This window comes from Labeo rohita, chromosome 22 (assembly GCF_022985175.1).
Source record: "Labeo rohita strain BAU-BD-2019 chromosome 22, IGBB_LRoh.1.0, whole genome shotgun sequence".
Classification (NCBI taxonomy): Eukaryota; Metazoa; Chordata; class Actinopteri; order Cypriniformes; family Cyprinidae; genus Labeo; species Labeo rohita.
Genome location: NC_066890.1, coordinates 28,408,427 through 28,434,192, shown reverse-complemented (window position 1 = coordinate 28,434,192; position 25,766 = coordinate 28,408,427). Strand labels below are relative to the sequence as shown.

Here is a 25,766-nt window from a genome sequence, read left to right as displayed (position 1 = left end):
AAGCATTTGAAGTCTTAGTCACAGATTAATAAGTTAATTCCTCAATTTTTCAGCTTTGATGCCGCAGGAATGAGCTAAGTGTATAAAACCCAATTTATTCTCCACATGTTCTTGAGAAAACCCTTAAAGAGATAGGTCACCCAAAAATTCTGTCACAAATCCGTAAGACCTTCCTTCATCTTCCGAACACAAATGTATTTTTGATGAAATTCAAGAGCTTTCTGCATAGACAGCAACGCAACTGACACGTTCAAGGCCTAGAAAGGTAGTACGGACATCATTAAAATAGTCCATGTGAGGTCAGCCTTAATTTTATGAAGTTACGAGAATACTTTTTGTGTGCAAAGAAACAAAAATAACAACTAAAATCACTTTATGCAACAATGCGTCATTGTACTGCCGTGAATGTGCGTCGAAGACTGACACGGAAGAAAGTAAGTTGTTAAAGTTAATTTTATTTTCTTTGAGCACAAAAAGTATTCTCGTAACTTCATAAAATTAAGGTTGAACCAGTCACATGGACTGTTTTAACAATGTCCTTACTACCTTTCTGGGTCTTGAATGTGGCAGTTGCGCTGCTGTTTACGCAGGGTCAGAAAGCTCTCGGATTTCATCAAAAATATCTTGTGTTTTAAAGATGAACGAAGGTCTTACGTGTTTGGAACGACGTGAGGGTGAGTAATTAATGACGGAATTTTCAGAAAGTTTACTTTCTCAATGTTAAATTAAGGTTCTCCGGTGATTCTTTTAACAAAGAATATTTTTCTTATCAAAATCCGTTTTAACTGTAAGGTTCTACTTGGTTCTTTGGAGAAAGTTATTGACGTTACATTGATGACTATGATATTGCCAAGTAGGTTTTTCATCATTTATATTAATGCTGGAACCAGAATTCTTTAATTATCCCTTTAAATACACCAATATTGAACAATAAGTTGACAAGAACATTGTTCAGACCCCATAAACATGGGTGGACAGGAATGTTGTTGGGTTAATTGTCTCACAAACCCCAGAAGTCCATGAATTTCATACCAGGGCTGGGCAGAGCTCTGTGCCAGTGTCCGTACCTGTTGCATGTGGTTGTGCCAAGTATTTCGCGCACCAGAGAAAGAGGTCAATAACCAGCTTGCCCTCTCCGACAAAGAGCTACATTCTCTTGAGTCGGCCAGTAGCTGTTCTTTCCTTCAACAAGATAGTGCTATCATGTAAACACTGAATAGTTCTATGCCCACCGCACACATGAGTGTTCTAAGATAGGGAGGTGAGGATCAAATGCAGTCAATTCCACCTAGATGCCTTGGAAGGGATTTTCTCATGCCCTCAGACTTAAATTGCCTCTGGCCTCGCTGAACCGTAATGCCAACCACCTGATATCTCACACTCAGGCATGCTATTAAACTCAAGGACATGGAGCTGCCCAGGTTTATTTGGGCATGTGATGGGTCAGAGAATCACCTTCCAAATTTTTCTCATCATTTAAGGTCACTGGAACCAAATTTGTTACTGGATTTGTCTAAGTAGTCTAGACAACTTAGATTCCAAAGAGGTGAAAAACATTTAGAGAATTAGGTTAGTGTTGGTTAATTGTATAACAGCATTGTCCTAACCTTTGTCTTAACATGTGTTTGAAAAAGTCTTATTAGGTTTAATTGCATTGACCTTCAAAATTAGGTTTTATGCAGCACTGTCTCTTTCTTCTAAAAGTAAAGGCTAAACACACCAAAGATTTAAAGGAACACTTCACTTTTTTTGAAAATAGGATCATTGTCCAACTCCCCTAGAGTTAAACAGTTGAGTTTTACCGTTTTTGAATTCATTCAGCCGATCTCCGGGACTGGCGGTAGCACTTTTAGCATAGCTTAGCATAGATCATTGAATCTAATTAGACCGATAGCATCTCACTCAAAAATGACCATAAATAATGATGATATTTTTCCTATTTAAAACTTGACTCTTCTGTAGTTACATTCAATGCAGTTGGGTAGTTGGAAAATGAGCCTATGTTAAAAAAAGTAGAGTGTTCCTTTAAACGAATGGTCTAAACCAGTGATCCTCAACCCCAGTCCTCGGGCCTACTGTTTTGCACATTTTGTATGTTTCTGAATCTGACACACTCAGTTCATGGATCTTTCTCCTAACGAGCTGATGATCTGAATCAGGTGTGTTAAATAAGGGGGGCATACAAACTACATACAGTAGGCACTGAGGACTGGAGTTGAGAACTACTGGTCTAAACACTGTAGAGATTTGTCAATTTGAACTAAAATCAAAATGACTCCAGTACTGTAGGTGGCGCACTCTGCAATGGGCCTCGTTCATGAAACCTTCCCAAAATCTCACCTTCGGTTTTACAAACACTTCGTAAACATCAGATTTGATAGTTAAACATTTGTATGTTAATGAATTCCAATTATTTGTAAATAGCGTACGCATGCACACTTATTCACAATTAGCATAATCCCCGCCTGTGAATTACAATGCAAAAAGACTAATAGGCCAAATGCCTAATAATAAATATTCAATTAAGGTGCATACGCATTTTTAGACAGCTGAAAAAACGCCAGGCGCTATTCTAAAAAATGGCCAGTTGGTGGCGTTTGAGAACACTTTGTTTATCCACGGCAGTAACGTATTGCAAGTATCTAATTTTTAAGAATATCACTGAATATGAAAATGCAGTGACCAGCAATATTAACTTCTTCATTGTTCTTCAGTCACTGTACAAGTAGTATGGTTGGTCGGTGTAGTATTTGTCGCCCCTTTCTCCATTGATTGGAAGGCTGGGTAAAAGTTACAGTGACGAGCGTGTGAAATGTTTTGTGTAAAACCATAATTAAACAATTTAACGATAAGTCAAAAAGTAACTTGTACCTGCATGACTCCGCTGTCGACTACCTCATCGCTATGCAAGAATTCATGCAAATGCACATCCTTAAAAACACGAAAGTGACTCTGCATAGAGGCCATTTTTTTAGCCGTTGATCGTACATCGTTTGTACATTCGTTGTTGCACTGTATTATGGGAGTGCATGAAGGATGTCTCTTCAAATAGTGCACTAAGAGTATAGGGGTGATTTTGGACACAGCCCAGGTCATGGTCTTGCAAAGTGCCTTTCTAGACCCTTTCTATTGCTTTTTGGTGGAACCCTAATTGTAATTTAAGCAACAAGAACAATTTAGTTTATTAAAGATGTTTTGGTAGGATAAATTTGTGGAGATCAGTCCTGGTGGTGAATATTCACCTTACGCCCTAACTGACTATTGGTCTGAAATTTGTTGTTTCGAGATCAATCCCAAAAGCTTCCACCCTTCTCCCAACACCCAACATGCTCAACAACAAGTCTCAAAACACTTATCAGATGTTCAAACACAAACTGGTATTTGTTTTGTGTTTTCCCAAGTGGTAAGGTTGGGCACCCTTGTTTGTTTGATTTGCGTGCCCTATGATGTGAGATTCAGACGTACACTCTAGACAAAACAACGTGTTAACGTAATTGGTACCTGGAGTCTTGTGATGTAAACACACACAGCTGTTGCTCTGTATTCCCGTCCTTTGATTCACAGGGGTTACCTGATTGCCGCGCCATCTGTGTTCCGCGCCGGTGTGGAAGAGGCTGTGAGTGTGACCATCTTCAATGCGGTAGAGGACACACGAGTACAGCTGCAGCTCAGTGTTAAGGGCGAGATTGTGGCTCATAGCCACGGCACTGTACGAGGTGATGATTATGTTGGGTACTTACTTAAACTCAGATTACTTAAAGAGCTTTTTTTGCCTTGTCTTGACCCACCAAAGTAGTTAAACACCAATATTAATTAATGTTTAAGCTTCAATATGGCACCAAGCATAAATGATCAGAAATTAGGGTTTTGTTCAATAAAGCCCTTTATTTCCACTATAAACTACCTGTCATTTCTTTTTCCATTTCAGATAAAGGCACCATCAAAATAAAGGTGAGCCAATCATAAAACAGTTTTAGCCTGTAGTCAGTTTGCACTGAGCACGATAGGACTTTTATGCCTAATAACCACAATATTCCCAGGTGCCGTCAGATCTCAGAGGCCAGGCACATCTGAAGGTTTGGGGGAACCGTCAACTCAATGAGGGTGGCTACATCTTCCACAACCACACTACTGTGACGGTGGACAGCAAAGGCACAACTGTTTTCATCCAGACCGACAAGCCAGTCTATAAGCCCCGGCAGAAAGGTCTCTCTCCTTTCACCAAACGGGAATGGGTTGCTGATGATGCTAACTGTGTTTATAATGCTAAATGTCTCAATGCTGCTGATATTGGCCATGTTCAGATTACTAGCTTGCTACATAAAAAATGCAATAATGTGCAACATGTCAACTGTCATCTGAGTATTCTATGCATGCTATTCTAAAATTAGCCAACGTATCATGAATAACTTTGCGAAAGAAGCAAACTGAATTTTAATTCATTACCTGTTTTTTTTTTTTTTTATTTCCCCTCTAGTTCTTATAAATGTATATGCTGTCACACCAGACCTAAGGCCAACCAGTGAAAAGGTGAAGTCCTGAAATTACATGCTAAACTGTTAAAAGATTTTTTGTATTACAGTAGCATAGTCCATTTTAACATTAGCAGTGTTTATTTAGTGTTTAAAAGCTTGTCTTGCAAATATTTTTAGAAGGCGCAAAAGGTAGCTTAGCTGTATTACCCTTATACACAAACATCTCTCATTGATTTGAATCTTAAGGGAGTTAAATTAGCTGAACTATACAGTTTTTCATCCTCATCCCTCTAATTATTTCTTTGTTTTGTTTTACAGATTGAAGCTTACATAGTGGTGAGTGGATGCTGTGGGGTGGACACTTCTCTGGTTGGGAAGCATGGTTGGAGTGTTTCTTTCCCAGCAGGGTCTATGTTGTACAGCTATATGGCTTGACAACTGGTCACCGGTGTTGGGTTCGACCCTAGAGCAGACGCTAGCGGGCGACTAGGGGAGATAAAAGAGAGCGAGTCTTCCTGGGGCGTTGCCCCCCACTGCTCTGTGCTTAGCTTCCATCTCTTTCCCACATGCTGCTTGGTCTTTGAAGCATCTCTGGGGCAAACACTGTTGCTCAGTTCCAGAAAATTCTTCTGAGAGCTGTGCAAATGGCCAAAGGGGGACCAGAAAAAATGTTTGCTATGTATGCAATGTTTCATGTTTATGTTAGTTTGGCACCGTCGGCCTCTGGCTCTCGCAGGAGGAAGTGTCAGTCGGGGTGTGTGTAGTTTTGCCCTGATTGACTGGCTCCTGGAGTGTTGGGCCTTTAAGTCAGGGCAAGGTCAGTTTGTTTGAAAGCATCATTGGATTTGAAACATGTTTGCTTAAGCTTGAATCTTTGCCCCATTTTTATGAGTGTAAAGTGGCCTCTGGATTTAAGGCAAGCAAATAAGCAAGAATGTGACTATTTTTACCACATACTGTTTGAGATTACCACTTTGTTTACCTAGGACCCCAGAGGATCCCGCATAGTCCACTGGAAAGATCTAAAGTCTGTTTGTTGTGGTAAGAATTGTTACTGTTGTGTTCCTTTGACTCTAATCAGGCTTTTGTATACTGTAATAATGTTGCATTCATTGCATAATCACCACTGTACATTATTTGGCTCTATCAGGAATTGTCAATATGAGCTTTCCGCTATCAGACCAACCGGTCTTCGGTGAATGGTTAGTCTTTGTGGAGATGCAAGGCCACACGTACAACAAGTCCTTCGAAGTGCAAAAGTATGGTAAGGAGTAGTTATGCTTTTTCAAGAACTGATTCAACTAATTGTAACCAGACAATATAGTAAATAATCTCTAGAAGATAGAATATTAGTAACACTTTCTGAAACAAGAATTCATAATATGTTATAGTTATTTCAGGAGCTCAGGTTTTCAAAACAAAGGACATTAGTTTTTTTGCATATTGTGAGCTAATTGTTGACTAAAACGTCCATTTCAGTTTGAGTATAATGGACCGAAACCAATGAATATGATTGATTTTGGTTTGTTTGAACAGTCATGCCCAGGTTTGAGCTCATCATTGAGCCCCCTCCCTATATTCAAGACCTCAATTCATGTGAACAGGTCACAGTCAAAGCAAGGTAAGAAGACAAAAACCTGCCTTACACCTTAGGCAAGTTGTTTTACAATAACCTCTGATTTCACAGTCACCCTGCTTTATTCCAGGTACACCTTTGGAAAGCCAGTGTCGGGCAAATTAACAGTTAATATGACGGTCAATGGAGTAGGCTACTACAAAGATGAAGTTGGCCACTCAGTGGTGAAATCAATGGAGGTGAGTGCATGATAAAGCATTTCTCCTCTGAAAAAAAACAGCTTATGCTCTGCTGTTTTCTCCTTGAAGTTTCTGAACTTGTTCAACCAGGAAACTTCTGTAGTTGACCAGTTGACCGTTTTGCTAGGATGGCTGTACTGGTCTACTAGGGCTCTATCCCAAATGCCAGCCTCACCCTTTGCAGTCCTCCTCTAATTTATAGACTGTCGAGAAGTAGTCCACTGTCTAGACCAGCACAAGCTCACTGAACACTGCTGGCACGTGGTATATCTACAAGGTGTACTCCATAGACACTTTTTGTGGTCTTTGTAGGCAAAACTGCAAGTCCACATTTGGGACAGGGACAAAGGTAGACCAGTACATGTCCAAGCTAGTATTTTCATCTTATCAGCACACGTTGACCTTCTTTTCTTCCACATAGATTAAAGGCTCAGCCACCTTCAGCCTCTGCGTGAAGGACATGATGCCCATAGAAGTTACAGACCACTTCCGAGGTGCAGTGAACATGTGGGTGACCGTGAGCAGCGTGGATGGTGGACAGCAGACCATGTTTGATGACTCAACGCCTGTCCACAAGCAGCTCATTGACATCAAGTACTCCAAAGATACTCGCAAGCAGTTCAAACCTGGTCTACCCTACAAAGGCATGGTGAGAGGAGGATCAGTCTTCTGGTAGAAAGCAGATAATGTTTCCTTTTATGCTTTTTACTAGTCAATGCTAATTTGGAATCATTGTTTTTCACCACTGACCCCAGATCGAGGTGACCTATCCGGACGGAAGCCCAGCGGATGGAGTACAGGTGCGGGTCAAGGCCGAACTCACCCCGAAGGACAACGTCTACACGAGTGAGCTCGTCTCACGCAATGGCAAAGCCACATTCGAGATTCCCTCCATCCCCACAGCTGCCCAGTACGTCTGGCTGGAGGTCAGTGGGAGGGATTTGGAGATATGGTAGAAGCTTCTTTTAGGGGTGGTGCAGGGTAGCCAACCCTGCTTCTGGAGGGCAACCTTTCTGCAGATTTTAGTTCTGCTCCAACACACTTGCCTGTAATTTACAAGCAATCTTTATTACATGGTGAAGGAATCAGGAAGTATATTTGTTTATGGTTGGAGCTAAAGTCTGTGGAATGGTAGCCCTTGAAGTAGTACCATTGTTCAGCAAGGCACTTGACTCCCACGTTTCTCAAGTGCCAATGGGAAGGTTCTCAGTGGTCGGTAATTCAGAGGTGTCCAGTCTTGTTTCTGGAGGGCCACTGTCCTGCAGAGTTTAGCCTCAGTCTAAATTAAACACACCTGAACCAGCTAATCAAGCTCTTACTAGGCATACTAGAAACTTCCAAGCAGGTGTACAGAGACAAGTTGGAGCTAAACACTGCAGGACAGTGGCCCTCCAGGACCAAGTTTGGACACCCCTGCTCTAATGTAGGGATGTCCAAACCTGTTCCTGGAGGGCCACTATCCTGCAGAGTTTACCTCCAACCCCAACTTATCTGAACCGACTAATCAAGGTTGTAAGACTCAGTAGAAAATGTGATGGAGTTCGTTGGATCTAATTTCTGCAGGACACTGGCCCTCCAGGAGCAGGATTGGACACCCTGGCTCCAATGTCACTTTCACACTAGGAGTTTTGATCTAAACCTGGGTTTTATTGACCATGAAGTTTGATTTGTTTGATCATTGAGAAGGACTTCTTTCAGGTAAAGTCTGAAGGAGAACTGCTGTTGATTGTTTTTGTATAGCTTTTCACCAGTAGTTTGATAGTAGCACCAATACAGTCCAAAACACAATACCTTCTATTTCTAACTTTCAGATTTCTTTTCTTTTTACTTGCAGTCAAAAGTGACTGCCATCAATGGCAGGCCTGCAGGAGACCAGTATCTCCCCAACTATCTGTCCATCAGTAGCTGGTATTCTCCTAGCAAGTGCCACATCCAGCTCCTAAGTCCCAGTGCTCCTCTTGTGGTAAGAGATACTGCAATATAATTAGCAATGCTAACCAAAATATTTTGTATGAATAAACAACCTTTTAATCATGGAAGAACCTGTTTCTGTCTAGATAGGACAAGAAGCAGAGATCTCCCTGAAGTCCACCTGTCCCTGTAACTTCACCTTGCACTACGAGATTGCCTCTCGAGGGAATATCGTGCAGTCGGGTCAGAGACATGCCAACAGCATGGCCCACCGTGAAAAGAGAGCTACTGTCACCTTTGACACGAAAATTCACACCACCACCAAACCGCCACGAGACCCAGGTCAGTTTTATTGCAATAACTGCAATATGCCATATACCATGCAATAAAACAAGACACATTATTTTGAAACATTAAGGAAGCTTACCTTTAGCTCATAAAGGCACTATTCTTTTCTTCCCCATTTTTTTTGTCTGTCCATCCCTATGTCCTCTGTCTGCCCAGACTCTGGTGTCTCTTCTTCTCAGGCTGAAACAGACAGCTGCATGTCAGTTCTGCATTTCAACGTGACTTCTTGCATGGCCCCCCTCAGTCGCCTACTGGTCTACTATGTTCGGGAAAATGGAGAGGGGGTGACTGACAGTCTGCAACTTCCTGTGCAGCCCCGTTTCGAAAATGAGGTTGGTTGGGTTGTATTAATTTATTTAACCTCACTAATTGTTTTTTTAAAGAGACAGTTCATCAAAAAAGTTTTTCTTTTGTCTTTAGGTCTCTGTGTCTTTGTCCACAAATAAGTCGATGCCAGGCAGTCCGGTCAGCATGAAGGTCAGAGCAGAGAGTGGCTCATGTGTATGTGTAGCTTCTGTGGACAAGAGCATGTATCTTCTCAAACCAGGCTTCCAGCTCACACCTGAAAAGGTCAGTCGTCATCTGAACTTTTATACCAGGGATGGACAACTTCGGTCCTGGAAGGCCACTGTCCTGTGGAGTTTAGCTCCAACCCTAATCAAACACACTTTTCTGTTGTTTCCTAGTGATCTTGAAGAACTTGATTAGCTTGTTCAGGTGTGTTTGAAAAGGGTTGGAGCTAAACTCTGCAGGACAGTGGCCCTCCAGGACTGAAGTTGCCCATCCCTGCTTTATTCCAATAGCTCTGAAGTTGTCTTAACAGTTTGCTGGGTTTATGGGTTTGCAGGTGTTCAAGGAACTGGTTGAATTTGATGTATCTGATGCATTCGGGGTGCCCAAAGATGAGGGACATTTTTGGTGGCCTGGTTTGTCATCACGAAGACGACGTTCCTCTGTGTTTCCGTGGCACTGGGACATCACTAAAGATGCTCGTTTCGCTTTTACGGTGAGGACATCACCATCTCCCGTGTTTCAGAAAAAAAATAAACCTCTAGTTTAGGCTAAAATGTTTGTGTAACTGTGTTGTAGGAGACAGGGCTGGTGGTGATGACAGATATGGTGAGTCTGAATCACAGGCAGAGTGGAGGGATGTACACAGACGAGGCTGTCCCCGCTTTTCAACCGCACACCTCCACCTCAGTGACAGCTACGCCCTCCCGATCTGGGACACGGTACACATGCTCGCAGTGTCTGAAATTATAAGGTTAATCTCACAGGTGGTTGTCTCTAAGGTCAGTAAGAGAGTTGTTTCTTATGTCAGTGTGTGTTTTCCAGGGCAGAGAACCGCAGGCGTACATTCTTCCCAGAAACATGGATTTGGCATTGCTTTAACATCAGGTAGTACAATATTACTTTGGTTAAGTTATATGTTATATTATATAAAAAAGGTCATTTTAAAGAGGTAGTTCACCCCAAAATTAAAAGTCTGTAATGAATTACTCACCCTCATGTCGTTCCAAACCCATAAGACCTTTGTTCAACTTTGAAACAAATTAAGATATTTTTGATGAAATTCAAGAGCTTTCTGATCCTGCATAGACAGCAACACAACTACCACGTTCAAGCCCCAAGAAGGTAGTAAGGACACTAATATAGTCCATGTGACATCAATGGTTCAACCGTAATGTTATGAAGCTACGAAAATACTTTTTGTGCAGAAAAGAAAACAAAATAATGACTATCTTCAGCAATGTTTTTTTCTCTTTCGTGTCCGTCTGTGACATGCGTTCACGGTAGTACCAAGATGCATACGTGTGTTGCTGCAGATGCTGGAGTTGGCATTCTGATGTAGAACCCAGATGTGCTGCGTCTTGTTTACAAGCAGAAGAAGATGCAGATTGTACATAAAACAGTATTCATAAACTTGTCTGAAGATTTCAACGGAGGATGACATGAATTTTTTTTTCCAGGCTTACTTTTTCGGCAATAAACTAAGAGAGATGGATGTTCAATGTTAAAACGCCACAGATATGCGTCATGGTACTTCTGTGAACAAGCATCGAAGACTGACCCGAAAGAGAAGAAATTGTTGAATTAAGTTATTTTTGTTTTCTTCGTGCATAGAAGGTATTCTTGTAGCTTCATAACATTACGGTTGAACCATTGGCATCACATGGACTGTTTTATTGATGTCCTTGCTACCTTTCCTGGCCTTAAACATGTCAGTTGCGTTGCTGTCTATGCAAGGTCAGAAAGTTCTTGAATTTCATCTAAAATATGTTCCGAAGATGAGGTCTTACGGGTTTGAAACAACATGAGGGTGAGTAATTAATGACAGAATAAATAAATGCGGTCTTGGTGAGCGTCCATATCATTTTTGCAAATTGTACTTTTGATCGACAGCGGTGATTCTGGAGAGGTTGAGTTACGCTTGGACGTCCCTGATTCCATCACCACATGGGTGACGGAGGCTATCGGTCTGTCTGCGGAAAAAGGTCTGGGCCTGGCTCAGATGACAGAGCTGCGCACATTCAAGCCCTTCTTCATCGACTTCACCTTGCCATACAGCGTCGTCCGTGGTGAACAAACCAAAGTCCCACTGACTGTGTATAACTACCTTCCCACGTGCGCAGAGGTGTGTGTGCATGTGCTTTTACACTGAAAAATGTATCAACATTTGCCACAGTCATAACTATGATTGAAAAGATAATTCATTGCCAATAAGCAACCACCCAAAACAGAGCAACACTTTGGCACCACGGCAATGAATTTTGCACAGTTTACAAGACACTAACATATCTTCGACTACCACAGTTGCTATGGAAACCAGTTTCTGCCCTCATATCATGTGGACTGAAATGTTATTTAGTATCCACTTATTTTTGACTTGAGGTATGCACAGAGAAAAGATTTGCAGCAGTTTTGGCGCTGAGGGTTTTAGAGTTGAATCCTTGAGGAACGATGGGAGGCAGTGAGTTAGGCAGCATGGAAAATGTGCAATGCACCTCAAAAATTCCCCAGAATCCTTTAGGAGCCCTTGGGAGTTCATGCCTTATAAGTTCTAAAATGTGGAGAACATGTGTTTGTGTAATACGGAGAAACTCTTATGATTTATTTTTACACTCATTCTCCGCAGGTCCATGTGAAAGTGTCAGTGCCCAAAGGGATCAAGTTTGTGGGTCACCCAGGAAAACACCATCTTACCCGAAAAAAGTGTGTGGCGCCTGGGGAGGCCACGCCCACTTTTATAGTATTGCTGTTTTCTGAACTGGTATCTGCCAACATTACAGGTTAGTCCATTGAATGCTTCAAAAACTTCGTGAAGTGCATCCTGGGATACTTTTTAAACAGTATTGAAGGAGTTAACCTGTATGCTGCTAATTCAGTCAAACTTTTGCCTGGTAGTTTATACATCTTCATGTTTGACAAGAAGTGTGTATTTGTTCTCACTGTTGTTTACAGAAGGTTTATTTTTACAAGACATTGCATACATTCTTGGGAATATTAATCAATCGTTGTCGCATATTTTGACTCTTTGACTTGTTTCAGCTTGCAGTTTCTTAAATGTACTGCCATTGCAGCCTTAGCAAAGTAGTTGCCAAATGAAACCTTTGTCATTGACTTATGTAATGATCCATGCTGGACAACAACGATGTTCTTTTTAGGCTATCAGACAAGGAAAAGTACATAAGGGCATAGAGGTGGGGGTCTTTTCTGTGCATCTCTGTGGCATGTCAATGAATTTGCAGGTCAGTGCTGGCCAATGGGCCCCCCATGGCTCTGTCCTAGTCCCCCTTCCTTCTCACTACACACATACAAAGGGGCTTTGCTGGCAAGCAGCCATTCTGCTGCGAAGCCATGTGTGTATCCTATTATCCCCAGGCCATCAGGGTCTCGGAAGACATTACGGGGGTTTGTTAAAAAAAGGAAGAAAGCATGCTGCCTGAAGTCTCCCATGTGTGCACTTGTATATGTATACTTTGCTAAACAGCAACTCTTCCCGTCATATGCACCCACAATGCATTTTCACTGTCACCGAGTTGTGATCTGTCATTTCTCATATTTGTTTCCATGGCAGCTCGCGCTGTGGCCTACAATGAGCCAAGTTGCTGCTCCGATGGGCCGCAGTCCAACAAAGCAGGCAAAGTGGGTGAGGAACAAGAGGACAGGAGAAGCCCTGCGGGCATGGACTATGTGCGCAGGAGTGTGCTGGTAGAGGTGGGGACCCTGGATCTTATTGTCACTATATGTTGTGTTGCAAACAGTTATTATGTAACTGTAACCATAGCCATTCAGATACTTTTTGAATGTACCAGTTGATTGGGTGAGCACTGTATAGTGAGCACTAGGAGCCTGTTGTTGCTGTGGTCCAGACCAGTGTATGTGAGTGGTAAAATGTGTTATGTGTTTTTTTGCCTGGAGCAAGGAGTGTGTTCTTTAATTTATTTTTTTATTTTTATTTCACCCAAAAAATTAAAATTGATTTACTCATCCTCAAGCCATCCTAGGTGTATATGACTTTCTTCTTTCAGACGAATACAATCAGAGTTAAATAAAAAAAAATGTTCTGGCTTTTCCAAGTTTTATAATTGCAGTGAACGGTGTTCAAGATTTTGAAGTCCAATAAAGTGCATCCATCCATCATAAAAAGTACTCCACGTGGCACTGGGGAGGCTAATAAAGGACTTCTGATGCAAATTGTCGTACACAAGTTCACGAGAGTGCACAGAATATGCTAGTCTCACAAGAACAAAGTTTTGTTTACAGCAAAGGAAAACCTCTTGGTATGTATCGCACTCCTCCAACATTTTTTTTTATTTACAAATCCTCATTTTGAACTTCACCTGTCACCGTGTTCACCTACATCATTCATCAACCTCTGGAACGCCATTTTCTCGTGTACATGTGTGCGGTACACTTTAAAAAATAAAAAACACAATTTGTTGAGTCAGCTTAAAATAATTTGTTACCCTGCTGCCTTAAAAAGTTTAAGTTCAGTCAACTAAAATAAGTTTAGTTAACTTGAAATGTTAAGTTGTACTAAGTAACAACTTAGATATTTGTGTTTGCTAAACTTAAAAGCTGTGTAAGTATCCCAGCTGCCTTAATTTTTAAGTTGATTCAACTCAAATATCTAAGTTGTCACTTAGTATAATTTAACATTTCAAGTTTAATAAACTTTTTTTGAGTTGACTGAACTTAAAATTTTAAGGCAGCCAGGTTACAAATTATATTAAGTTGACTCAACAAATTGTTTTTTACAGTGTAGCGGAAGCTAGAGATTGCAGTTTATAAAGTTTTAAATATGGATATTTTTCTCAAACAAACACATCAATTCACTTCATAAGGCCTTTATTAACCTCCCTAAGTTGTGTGGAGTACTTTTTATGATGGATGGATGTAGTTTATTTTGCTTTAAAATTTCAACACCCATTCACTGCCATTATAAAGCTTGGAAGAGCCAGGGTATTTTTTAATAAAACTGATTCGTCTGAAAGAAGAAAGTCATATACACCTAGGATTGCTTGAGGGTGAGTAAATCATGGGATAATTTAAATTTTTGGGTGAATTATCCCTTTTAAATACCCTTTCTTGCTTTCCCATAGCCTGAAGGTTTACCCAGAGAGTACACGTATAGCGTCTTCTTCTGTCCAAACGGTAAGCAGATTTCCTGTACTTCATTATTTCTCTCATTTTTTCATACTGATAGTAATAGTTGCTAGTTTCATGTTAATTAATTCTCCAATATTTCTTCCTTACATTTCATAGAACGAATCCATATCTACACACCCAACAAATACGAGTATCAATATGTCAAGAAGCCATCAAAAGTCACACACGTACAAGTGGCCATCAAAACTCATAACGACGCTCACATTGCCCTCTCACCCACCGCACATGACAGTACCGAAATGGTGGAAATTGTGCTGGGTGGGCGGCAAAACTCACGTTCCTGGATCTCACTGGGCAAGATGGGAGAACCTGTAGCCAGCGCCCCAACGCCAGGAATCCTTTCCTGGGATGAGTTCCGAAGCTTTTGGATCAGCTGGAGAGGAGGAGGAGTGCAGGTAAGTCAGACTTGAAAACATTAGAAGATGCCGTTTTTGATTTGATAGTTACGATATATGGTTAGCGTTAGGGTTAACCCTAGGGCTAACCAGGGGTGTCCACACTTGGTCCTTGAGGGCCACTGTCCTGCAGAGTTTAGCTCCAACCTCAATTAAACACACATGAACCAGCCAATCAATGTCTTAGTAGGCATATTAGAAACTTCCAGGCACATGAGTCGAGGCAATCTGGAACTAAACTCTGCAGGACAGTGGCCTCGGGTGACCCGAATAACGTAATATTTAGCCCCTGGAATGTGAATTTTACCAGGGGAACCTCACCAAAAAACAAGGATTTTACCCCCCGGAATGCGATTTTTACCAGTGGAACCTATCCAAAATGAAACTGGGCTAGTTTTGGGCTAGTTTTGAGTAGCAAATGGGTGGGTTTTGTTGTAACAACCTGGCAACCCTGTCCAGGGCTGAGTTTGGACACCCCTGATATTAGGGCTGCACTATTAAGCGAAGACGATTGTCATGCACATTTTTTCAGTGAAGACGCTTGTGTAATCAGCAGTAAATCTCCAGCGGGTGCTTTCAGATGGAGCAGCATTTAGTACACAGAGCCATAGTTTACTGAAAAGCTACACTATATTGCGTTCAATATCGCAGACGATTTAATTGCGCAATTATGAAATTGAAAGAAATCGTTTGCAATAATGACAGCTGTTTGCATAGCTTTTCAGTGAACTATGGCTCTGTGTAGAAATGCTGCTACATCTGAAAGCACATGAGGCATTTGAGGATGTGACTTAAGGTCAAACTATAGGACGTTATCAGCAGATTGATCTAATTTTTAGGACCATAAGGGGTCGCTGTCATCAAACTGAGCAGGTTTGTTCGGATCACTGCAATAGAGACACTTACGAATTTTTGCTTCGGTAGGGAACAAAGTTTTGCTGAGTTACAAATCACTTTATTAGAGCGCAATTCAGGAACATTTATAAATATCAAAAATCCATTTGGTAAATATCTGGGATGCTAATCGAATAAAGTTTTTAGGAATATTTTAGATTTCTAGCCTGTTACTGGAAAACTGGCCACACCATTTTCAGAACCGCTCAGCTACTGTCATGCTATTGAAAAATGTAGTTGTGTTTGTAATGTCGCTATGTTTAGTTAGTTGCTCCCCAACAGTGAATACTAATGAGGTCATATCCTACTGGCTAATGCCACTGCAAAGACCCAGTGATTTATGACCATTGACTAGCTCTTGCTGGCATAGAAACATGTAGCACTGTACACTTATTTGTTTATAGCTTGGGGTAGATTTGTTTTGAAAGTGACCTATTTTCATCATTGGATGTTGAGTCATGTTCCATTGTATATGGTCTAATATATACAATGACAGATCTTGATAATATTAAGGGAGACTGTGTGTCAATGGGAAATTTCAAACTGGGTCTATGTAGGTTTAAGGTGATGTGGGTAGCTTTTGCCAAGACTTGGCAATTGTATTTTTTTTTTTTTTTTTTTAATGAGCCCCCTGTGCTTGTTAAATGCAGTATTCATCAAACTGCTTTTTGAGTAGAACTTAATTGGTTTCCATGTTGCTGTTATTATTGAATTAAAGTGTAGTCATACTTGCTTGGTTTCCTCTGAATGAGCACATGCATATCTCCACCATGTCATGCACAGATCAGTTCATCATTTTGTAAGGGTGTTTCCAAAAAGGAAAAATTTGGAATAAGGTTTTAATTTTCACAAGCTCTAAAAGCAAATACAAAACACCTGCGCAATGCTTCTCAGTTTAGATGCTGATCAGCTGGTCTTCCAGTTGAAAAGTATCTAAAACCCTTTTGAAGGGTTGATCTAGAAAGGCCATACAAACCATCTTCACCTACAGTGTAAAAAACAAAAAACACAATTTGTTGAGTCAGCTTAAAATAATTTGTTACCCTGCTGCCTTAAAATTTTAAGGTTAGTCAACTCAAATAAGTTTAGTCAACTTGAAATGTTAAGTTGTACTAAGTAACAACTTAGATATTTGTGTTTGTTAAACTTAAAAGCTGTGTAAGTAACCCAGCTGCCTTACAATTTTAAGTTGAATCAACTCAAATATCTAAGTTGTCACTTAGCATAACTTAACATTTCAAGTTAAATAAACTTTTTTGGAGTTGACTGAACTTAAAATTTTAAGGCAGCCAGGTAACAAATTATTTTAAGTTGACTCAACAAATTGTTTTTTACAGTGTAGCTTGTAGACCAGCTTATCACTATAGTCTGGTTTTATGGTTGCATAATCTTTCTGATGATAGGTGGGGCACGGCCTAGAGCCGTCCAGCGAGACCCTAATTCTCCAGTGGGCCGGACCACTCCCGGCTCAGGTGCGGCATATTGGTTTCTCCACTGGCTGGGGTTCTGTAGGTGAGTTTAGGATCTGGCGCAAAGAAGATGCAGATGAGAACCACAATGAGGCCTTCACTCTTGGAGTCCCACACAATGTGGTGCCAGGCTCAGAGAGAGCCACCGCCGCCATGATTGGTGAGTATGATTTTATGGTGTAGACAACTTTATCTAAAAGGTTTAAGTTAAACATGCAATTGCTATTGTGACAATCTTTTATGTCCCAGGTGATGTTATGGGTCCGACCCTCAAAAATCTCGACAAGCTTCTTAGACTCCCCTTTGGTTGTGGAGAGCAGAACATGATCCACTTTGCTCCGAACGTCTTTGTGCTGAAGTACCTTCAGAAAACCCATCAGCTCAGCCCAGAAGTGGAGGCAGAGGCCACTGACTACCTACTGCAAGGTACAAGACAAAACATGCTTTTGCATTTTCTAGATTATTAATCTTCTGAAGAATAATTTTAAAGTGATTGAAGGTCTGTGCGAACGCAGTGCAAACAATGCCTTGGGTCTTCCAATGTACCTGGCAGGTTATCAGAGGCAACTGACATACAAGAGGCAGGATGGTTCCTACAGTGCCTTTGGGGAAAGAGATTCCTCCGGAAGCATGTGGTAAGCTTTTACTGTTTGAAGTCTGTACATGCCGTGTCTGCTCAGAAGTTGGCTTTAATTGCAATATTGTAAACCATGTTTTTGTTTCTAGTATGTCCTTTGTTTAACCCTCCATCTCCAGTCAGAGACAGGTGAACTTCAGAAACATCCATGTTTCTTTAGTTTTCTACACATCATGTTTTGAATTGACACACCCTGCTACTCTACTTGATTTATTATAGAAATATAAACCTCAGGGTGAAAGCATGAAATTTTTGTGTTCTAAAAAAAAATTTCCTGACAATTTGCTCACCCCCATATTATCCAAAATGTTCATGGCTTTCTTCCTTCAGTTGAGAAGAAATTAAGGTTTTTGAGGAAATCATTTCAGGATTTTTCTCCATATAGTGGACTTAAATTGATGAGTTGAAAGTCCAAATTGCAGTTTCAATTCAGCTTCAAAGTACTTTACACAATCCCAGCTGAGAAATAAGGGTCTTATCTAGCAAAACAATTGGTCATTTTCTTAAAAAAATAAAAATGTAAATACTTTTTAACCACAAATGCTCATCTCGCACTAGCTCTGTGAAGCGCGTCTACGTCTTCATCTGTGTACTCCAGTTCAAAAAGGTCTAATTTTCACCTCCAAGTTCAAAATCATCTGACATCGTTTTACCATTTTTGTAAGGAGCGTTTGCCTTTTTCTGCACATTCGTGTTGTAAACGCTGTCAAGTGTGAGCTTTCCAACGTGACTACATAATGCGTGAAGTCGAGCTAGTGCAAGACGAGCCTTTGTGGTTAAAAAATAATACATCTATTTATTTTTTTTTAGAAAATGACTGATCGTTTCGCTAGATAAGACCCTTATTCCTTGGCTGGGATTGTGTCAAGCCCTTTGAAGCTGCATTGAAACTGCAATTTGGATCGTCAGCCCACTGGATCCCACTGAAGTCCACTATATGGAGAAAAATCCTAGAATATTTTCCTCAAAAACCTTAATTTCTTTTCGACTGAAGAAAGAAAGACATGAACATCTTGGATTACATAGGGGTGAGTAAATTGTCAGGAAATTTTTATTCTGCAAGTGAGCTAATCCTTTAAACACCCAAAGAAAAATGTTGTCCTCATGATATATATTTGTTTAGCACAAAAAACCGAAATGATTCATTTATTTAAGCATGGTTGTCTGACTTTTAATAGAGCCATGGATTGTAAAATGCCAAACTGACTGTACCCTGGAGACTTATTAACAAACTACTAATAAGCTCCCTGACTCCAGTCACTGGAGTACAGATTTATTGGTTGTTTTGGGGGATTTCTTCCCGTGGTTCAGAACAGCCATCATTAACTATGCCCTCTGTGAGGTCAACAGCCCCTACCCCCACTATATTGCCTGTTTTGACGCTGAACACACAGGAGCCTGAGTTACAGGAAAATGAAGTTAGCCCTGGCTATTGGATTCACAAAAAGTAGGGCGCATACTTGATCCCTGTCATCCCTCATTCCTGTATTGACTACTCATTTTAACCAGTCAACTAGTCATCCAGAAATGTAGTTGCCTAGATGGCAGGCTAGTGTTTATCTTATCCTTGGAACCACAACGGTTTTTGCAGTTTCTGGAAAGTTTAACACGGCATTGACAGACAGTATATGAGTGGAGAAAATGTTTGCACAGTCAAGATGATGCAGGTTAACAAACAAATGTGTTGACGCAAGGTAAGAATACCGCATTAGGTGGTGTACTTGATGGGGGATTCCATTTTTAAGCTGTTGGGACATGGTCCAGTGAGGATGTCAAACTCTCTCTCAGATTGTACATTTGTCTAAGAATGTTTACAAGTCCGAAACAACCCAGCTTTTGTTTCTGGTCCAGTTTCAGCTATTAGCACAGTTCATTTATTGCCAGGTGGGCTAATATGTCCCAGCTTGGGCTGAATGATAGAACAGGAAATTGTGGTTCCTAATGAAAAGATTGGCCATAATGGTGCAGCAAGTATTTAATGTCCCCATCAGCGCCTTGGTGCCCTAGTAATGCCAAGGCCTTCAAACCTAATCTTCTTCAGTGGAAACAGCAGCTAATGTTTTGGAGCACAGTGGAAACTTTTATTTATGAATGCCTGAAAGGTCGGTGCAGCTTTAGCTTAGTTTCGTAATGTATGAGGATGCCTTCGAAAGTGGAGGAAAGATGTTTAGACCTTGGACCAGATCTGGCATCCCATCTTCTGGCATCCCTCGCTGGCATCGGCATGTCTGGATCCAATGTGAGCCACATGCGGCAGTAATCTACTCTACAACCCCCAGCAATCCCCCAAACTCCAGTAAGGCTGCTCCAGAACTTGAGTAAATAAGGCGTAGTTCAAGTAAAACTAAAGGAGTAGGTTCAAACCTGCTTGACATTCTTCTTTGAACCACTTATGGTGAAAAATACTGGCTACTCTTTTCAATATTAAAGGAGTTCACTTTTAGAACCATAATTTACTCACCCCCTTGTCATCCAAGATGTTCATGTCTTTCTTTCTTCAGTCGTAAAGAAATTGTTTCTTGAGGAAAACATTCCAGAATTTCTCTCCATATAGTGGACTTCTGTGGTGCCCAACCTTTTTCTTTGCACGATCACTTTGTAATGCTAGAAGATGGGGAAGTTTTTCAACATACTCTAACTGTATTGACCGTATTGACCTAGACAAGACGAGTGCTTGAGGTTAAAAAGTATATAAATTGTCAATTTATTTGGAAAATGACTGATCGTTTTGCTAGATAAGACCCTTCGTCCTCGACTGGGATCGTTTAGAGCCATTTAAAGCTGCAATTAAACTGCATTTCGGAAGTTCAAACTTGGAGGCACAATTTAACTCCACTATATAGAGAGAATTCCAAAAATATTTTCCTCAAGAAACATAATTTCTTATCAACTAAAGAAAGAAAGACACAAATATCTTGGATGACAAAGGGGTGAGTAAATTATCTGTAAATTTTTGTTCTGGAAGTGAACTTCTCCTTTAAAAGTGAATAGGGATCCATAGAGGAAGAAACCCAGATTAATGCAATATAGATCAAATTCTGTAGTTGGGAAGCCTTGAAAACTACATACAAAAATGATATGCTTAAGGTTAGTAGCTCTTCAAGTTTGTTTATGCATGCTTGGAGTGGTTCACCACAGATGTTTTGGGATCATTTTAAAAGCCCTGTTTGCCTTGAGAGTCCTGGCAGAGGTTTCCGAGCATTCCTAAGCATTAGGTAAGGCGACTTCTTACAAGGGTTACATTGTGAGAAAGGCACCTTGCAAAGCTCTAACTGAACATCTTGTGCAAGTCTAACTAGAAGAATCAGGAGCGTCCCTTTCACCTTGCTGCTCTTTATATCATCCGAACAGACCCTCCTAGACCCTATCCCCTGGGTCAGGCCATTAAAGTCTCTGACACATATTACTTAACATTATAAAAATTCCTGTAGGCTCAATGCTCCAGTCTTACGACCTCTCTTGGGGAACATAACATTCGAGGCCAGGCCTGCAAGGACTCCGTAGTGTTGTTTGGGTGTTTGTCTTGACATCCCCGAAGCACATGCTGGAGAAAAACTCCCGGATTGTTTATTTATTGACCTTTATTTTAAGTGAAGTCACTTGTGTCATCATCTGGCCGCTTTGAGGAATGTCGTCATGACATGCCATGCCATGCTGCAGTTAAAACAAATCCGCACATGGTCGGCATGTTTGTAGAGCCCTGGATCAGTTGACTCAGGTGAAAGCATTTACAAGGCAAAGTCACTCAACATTTCCATTAGCTGTTTCTTGCATCTGTCAAAGTTCATCTTTGCAGCTTTCAGTTATGCAGGAACATACTTGACTTGGAGATCAAGAAAAGACTGATTACAAGTTGCCTATAATGAACTCGTAGCGTAAGACATCATTGTTGGTATCTGTTGTGGTCCACCAGGTTGACTGCGTTCGTACTGAAATCATTTGCTCAGTCACGTGGCTTCATCTTCATTGATCCTAAAGAACTACGTGCTGCCAAGTCCTGGTTGATCACCCATCAAAAGGAAGAAGGATCATTCCCAGCAGTGGGCCGGATACTCAACAAAGATCTGCAGGTACATAAATGGAGATCTTCCTTTTGTTCAATACTCTGAGATTTGAGTGACAAGAAAGGATAGACCAAGATAAGTTTACACTTGATTCAGATCCTTTCCTAGAAGAACCAGTTTAGTTCTGTAAGAACATTGTTTGTTTAAGCCACAATCCTCAGGTTTACAAGCTCTCATCAAACTGAGGAAGCTGGGATAGAGGTGTTATTTGTCATCACCCCGGTGAAAGTTGCTCTGTCCAATTCCTTTTAAGGGTGGGATTCATGGAAAGATCTCCTTGACTGCGTATGTGGTGGCAGCTCTTATGGAAACTGGGATTACAACTGAGGTGAGAGATCTCCTACATCTTCCACATCTTGTTTATCCTGCGTCTCATTAAACTACCTCTCGGCGAAGTCTCTTAGACGGCAAATTTCCGGGATCCGTGTTAAGAGGGCATTCCTGTTTGTAAGATGATGGATGTTCTGGCAAAGAATCAACAGTATTTCTTTCAGCCTTGTGATAGGTAATCTAATTTGGAAGCTTGCTGTCTAAATCTAAAGATTTATGATAAGAACATGCAGAGACAATGGAATTCTTTTGAATTTTTCACCCTGCCTACATTCCGTTCTTCAACCTTGACAATTCCATTAAAAGCACATGAAGACCCAAGTCACAATTTCTATACATTGCACATCTAATGCAAACATGCATTCACTGCCATTAAAGAAAAAACCCAAATTTGAGTCCTAATTCAAATCAGTCAATCAAAGACTGCATTAACAAACCAGCACCCACTAGTTCCCACTAAACTTAGCTTGGTTTGGAGCCAAGTCTTGCCCACCTGCTCTCTGAAGTGGCACTTTGGTAATGTGTAGCATTGCAGCCTTCAAAATGAGTCACTTCAAAGATCCACTTCTCTCACTCTCAAATCGTCTTAATGAAAAGAATACCGGTCAGATTAGCGTGCATGGCTGCTCAGGGCTAGCGTCCAGATTCCATGAGAAAAAGGACATATGGTACAGATAAAAGTCAGTCCGCTGATGCTAAACAGATGAAAGATCATTAGCAAGGTTGTACATTTCTTAGGAAGGAAAAGCTGACGGATTGGAACGGATTTGTACTGAAGGTATTTCAAACACCTGCTAGCTGAGTAAAAGCTAAGAAGCTATGAATTAAGATCGGTAATCTTTCTCTACACCTAGAAGTATGTTTAAATACGCATACTAAATTATATTTCTTCTCAGCTAATAAATTGCCCTGACTGTTTTTTTTTTTTTTTTTTCCATTTATTTATTAAGGAGGAGAAGGTTGCTGTGGCTAAGGCTAAAGCGTTTTTGGAGAGCAACACGTACTCTGCTGATGACCCATATACAACTGCTTTGTCTGCTTATGCACTTACTTTACTGCGTAGTCCTTACGCTCCATTGGCTCTGCGGCGACTTAACCACATGGCCATCACCCAAGGTACTTTATTAACATGTATTAAACAACAGTTGTTTGGTTAAGCTTAGCATATTCTTGATCTCTAATGTTCTACTGTCTTTCCAGATGGTTTCACTCATTGGAGTCTTACTGGCAGTACTGTAACTGATGAAGACACGTTCATGGGCTTCAGCGATGGACTCTCTCAATCAGGTATCTGTCAATCATCAATCAATTAATCAACTCGCCAACAATATTCAATGAATTAAACTTTATTTCTGCTTTCCTTATTAGTTGTGTCAGCTGAAGTTGAGATGACAGCTTATGGTCTACTCACCTACACGCTTCTGGGTGATGTAGCATCGGCCCTACCTGTAGTTAAATGGCTGTCGCAACAAAGAAATGCCCTGGGTGGTTTTTCCTCAACTCAGGTGACAAATCTGTGTTATGTTTTTCAGTCCTTGGTTGTGAATAAAAGATTCATATTATGTTTGTGTACTACTTCTGCTTATTGTTCAGTATGTACACAGTCCACAGTATGTAAATTTTCACTTTGCTATGATTTTTAAGTCTCATTATTTAATCGTTATTTCATCTAATTGGCAAAATACTTTATTTTTTATACTAAAGTAAGCTATTTCCTTCAGTATTAGAAAATAGACTTCTGATTCATTAGCCACAATAGGTAAATAACTTGTAGAATAAGAAATTTCATGATAATTTACTGTCATCCAGGATGTTCATGTCTTTCTCTCTTTAGTCGAAAAGAAATTAAGGTTTTTGAGGAAAATATTTCAGGACTTCTCTCCATATAGTGAACTTCAATGGGGATCAATGGGTTGAAAGTCCAAATTGCAGTTTCAGTGCAGCTTCAAATGATTCTACATGATCCCAGCTCAAAACGATTGGTCATTTTCTAAAAAAAAAAAAAAAATGTAGTTGTGTCAATTGATTAAAACAATATAAATAATTAATCACACTTTTTTTTTTTACTAAACATTACAATTTTTGATTATACTTTTATATTGCAATAATTGCACAATCTTCAAATTTATGTAGAAACAACATAAAGGAAGTATATTTTTGATATTTGTTGAATGCCATCTTTTTTTTATGACTGAAAGCAAGTATCACATATTGTGTGTGTATGTGTATATATATATATATAATGTATTAAGTATCTCATATTCTGTAATATTTAACCATTGACTATAGCCATGCTACATTACAGTATAATTGAGAGCTTTCAATTTAACATTTATTAGACTTAATTTAAGTGAACAAACTTTTACATAAACCCATTATAATAACAGTCATATAGTTACCTTTGCCCTTCAGCAAGAAAATATAGCCTAATTTAATAAAGTTATCAAACACTAAAATCTAAATTAAAGATGAAGCTTAAAACTACAGAAGTTATTGCTTTCCTCTTTTTAATTTTGTTCTTTGATTAACAGATATCACAGCAGCTGTTTATTAGGATTTTGGCTGCTGTTACTTTAAAAACTGCCGCTACTGAACATGAAGCAGATCTGACACTGCTTTAAATGTGATTCGTTTTCACTGACATATGACCAGACAACATCTCATCTGACCGTAGTTCACTGATGTTCTAGTGAAGCTCCTCGTCACGGTGCCAGACTCGCGCCTGAGGTGACGTTGGAGCGCGCGTCTGAAAAGTCTCCCGTTTGACGTGCTCGTTATTATGTTGTGCGTCTAAATAAACACAGTTCTTTAGTGGTTGTGGGTGGGGTAGCCAAACCTAGCCCCGCCCCTTGCGTTAATTGCATTAAATATTATTAACGCAGTAAATTAAAAAAAATTAATCGCTTGCGTTAACACGCTAATTTTGACACTAAAATATGTATATACTTTTTAACCACAAATGCTCGGTGACTTCACGCATTACGTAATCACATTTGAAAGGTCACGCGTGGTTAGTGCTTTGTCTGTGTACTTCAAAAAGGTAGAGTAGGGTGGAAAACACTCTTTTATTTAAAATGTCAACTTAAAACTTCAAAATCGTCCTACATTGTTTTACCTTTTTGTAAAGGGCGTTTGACTTTCTTTGCACATTCGCTTTGTAAACACTGGGTCGGTACTTCTGCCTACGTCACACGTGACCTTTCCAAAGTGATTACATAATATGTTAAGCCTCAGACGCAGAGCTAGAAGAAAATGACTGGTCATTTTGCTAGATAAGACCCTTATTCTTTGGCTGGGATTGTGTAGAGCCTTTGAAGCTGCACTGAAATTGCAAATTGGACCTTCAACCCATTGATCCCCATTGTAGTCCACTTTATGGAGAAAAATCCTGAAATGCAAATACAGTAGTGCGTAGGCTAAATATGCTTTTTTTTGTTTTTTCAAAAACAGGATACTTGTGTGGCATTGCAAGCCCTTTCTGAATACGCCATCCTGTCATATGTGGGTGGGGTCAATCTCACCATATCTCTGGCGTCCACTAATCTGGATTTCCAAGAAACGTTTGAGCTCCAATGGGACAATAAGAAGATTCTACAAAAAGCCGTGGTACGAAATCCTATTGACATTTCTACATTCTACTGTCTGAGAGGTATTTTCAGTGAGGGCCTGAACTTGATACGCCCCTCCTCTCAGCATCTGCTTGGCACATCACTCCATTTTGTGATTAGCAGTGTCAGTTTAAATGCGTGTAATTT

At 40.3% G+C, this 25,766-nt stretch overlaps 1 protein-coding gene across 1 annotated transcript in view; it reads left to right on the top strand.

The window, feature by feature from the left end:
- cpamd8 (C3 and PZP like alpha-2-macroglobulin domain containing 8) overlaps positions 1-25,766 on the top strand; it is a 40,821-nt gene that overhangs the window by 1,207 nt on the left and 13,848 nt on the right. The window contains exons 2-33 of the mRNA XM_051094177.1: positions 3,565-3,716; positions 3,929-3,951; positions 4,041-4,206; positions 4,478-4,530; positions 4,794-4,811; positions 5,462-5,516; positions 5,626-5,739; positions 6,012-6,096; positions 6,182-6,290; positions 6,712-6,939; positions 7,046-7,216; positions 8,125-8,253; positions 8,348-8,543; positions 8,706-8,881; positions 8,970-9,119; positions 9,397-9,555; positions 9,639-9,781; positions 9,885-9,947; positions 10,953-11,184; positions 11,686-11,839; positions 12,628-12,767; positions 14,156-14,207; positions 14,319-14,617; positions 16,915-17,140; positions 17,230-17,406; positions 17,534-17,615; positions 21,531-21,687; positions 21,935-22,009; positions 22,962-23,127; positions 23,212-23,298; positions 23,380-23,516; positions 25,462-25,617. Coding sequence (XP_050950134.1) covers positions 3,565-3,716; positions 3,929-3,951; positions 4,041-4,206; positions 4,478-4,530; positions 4,794-4,811; positions 5,462-5,516; positions 5,626-5,739; positions 6,012-6,096; positions 6,182-6,290; positions 6,712-6,939; positions 7,046-7,216; positions 8,125-8,253; positions 8,348-8,543; positions 8,706-8,881; positions 8,970-9,119; positions 9,397-9,555; positions 9,639-9,781; positions 9,885-9,947; positions 10,953-11,184; positions 11,686-11,839; positions 12,628-12,767; positions 14,156-14,207; positions 14,319-14,617; positions 16,915-17,140; positions 17,230-17,406; positions 17,534-17,615; positions 21,531-21,687; positions 21,935-22,009; positions 22,962-23,127; positions 23,212-23,298; positions 23,380-23,516; positions 25,462-25,617 — 4,330 coding nt within the window. The remainder of the gene's footprint in view (positions 1-3,564; positions 3,717-3,928; positions 3,952-4,040; positions 4,207-4,477; positions 4,531-4,793; positions 4,812-5,461; positions 5,517-5,625; positions 5,740-6,011; positions 6,097-6,181; positions 6,291-6,711; positions 6,940-7,045; positions 7,217-8,124; positions 8,254-8,347; positions 8,544-8,705; positions 8,882-8,969; positions 9,120-9,396; positions 9,556-9,638; positions 9,782-9,884; positions 9,948-10,952; positions 11,185-11,685; positions 11,840-12,627; positions 12,768-14,155; positions 14,208-14,318; positions 14,618-16,914; positions 17,141-17,229; positions 17,407-17,533; positions 17,616-21,530; positions 21,688-21,934; positions 22,010-22,961; positions 23,128-23,211; positions 23,299-23,379; positions 23,517-25,461; positions 25,618-25,766) is intronic.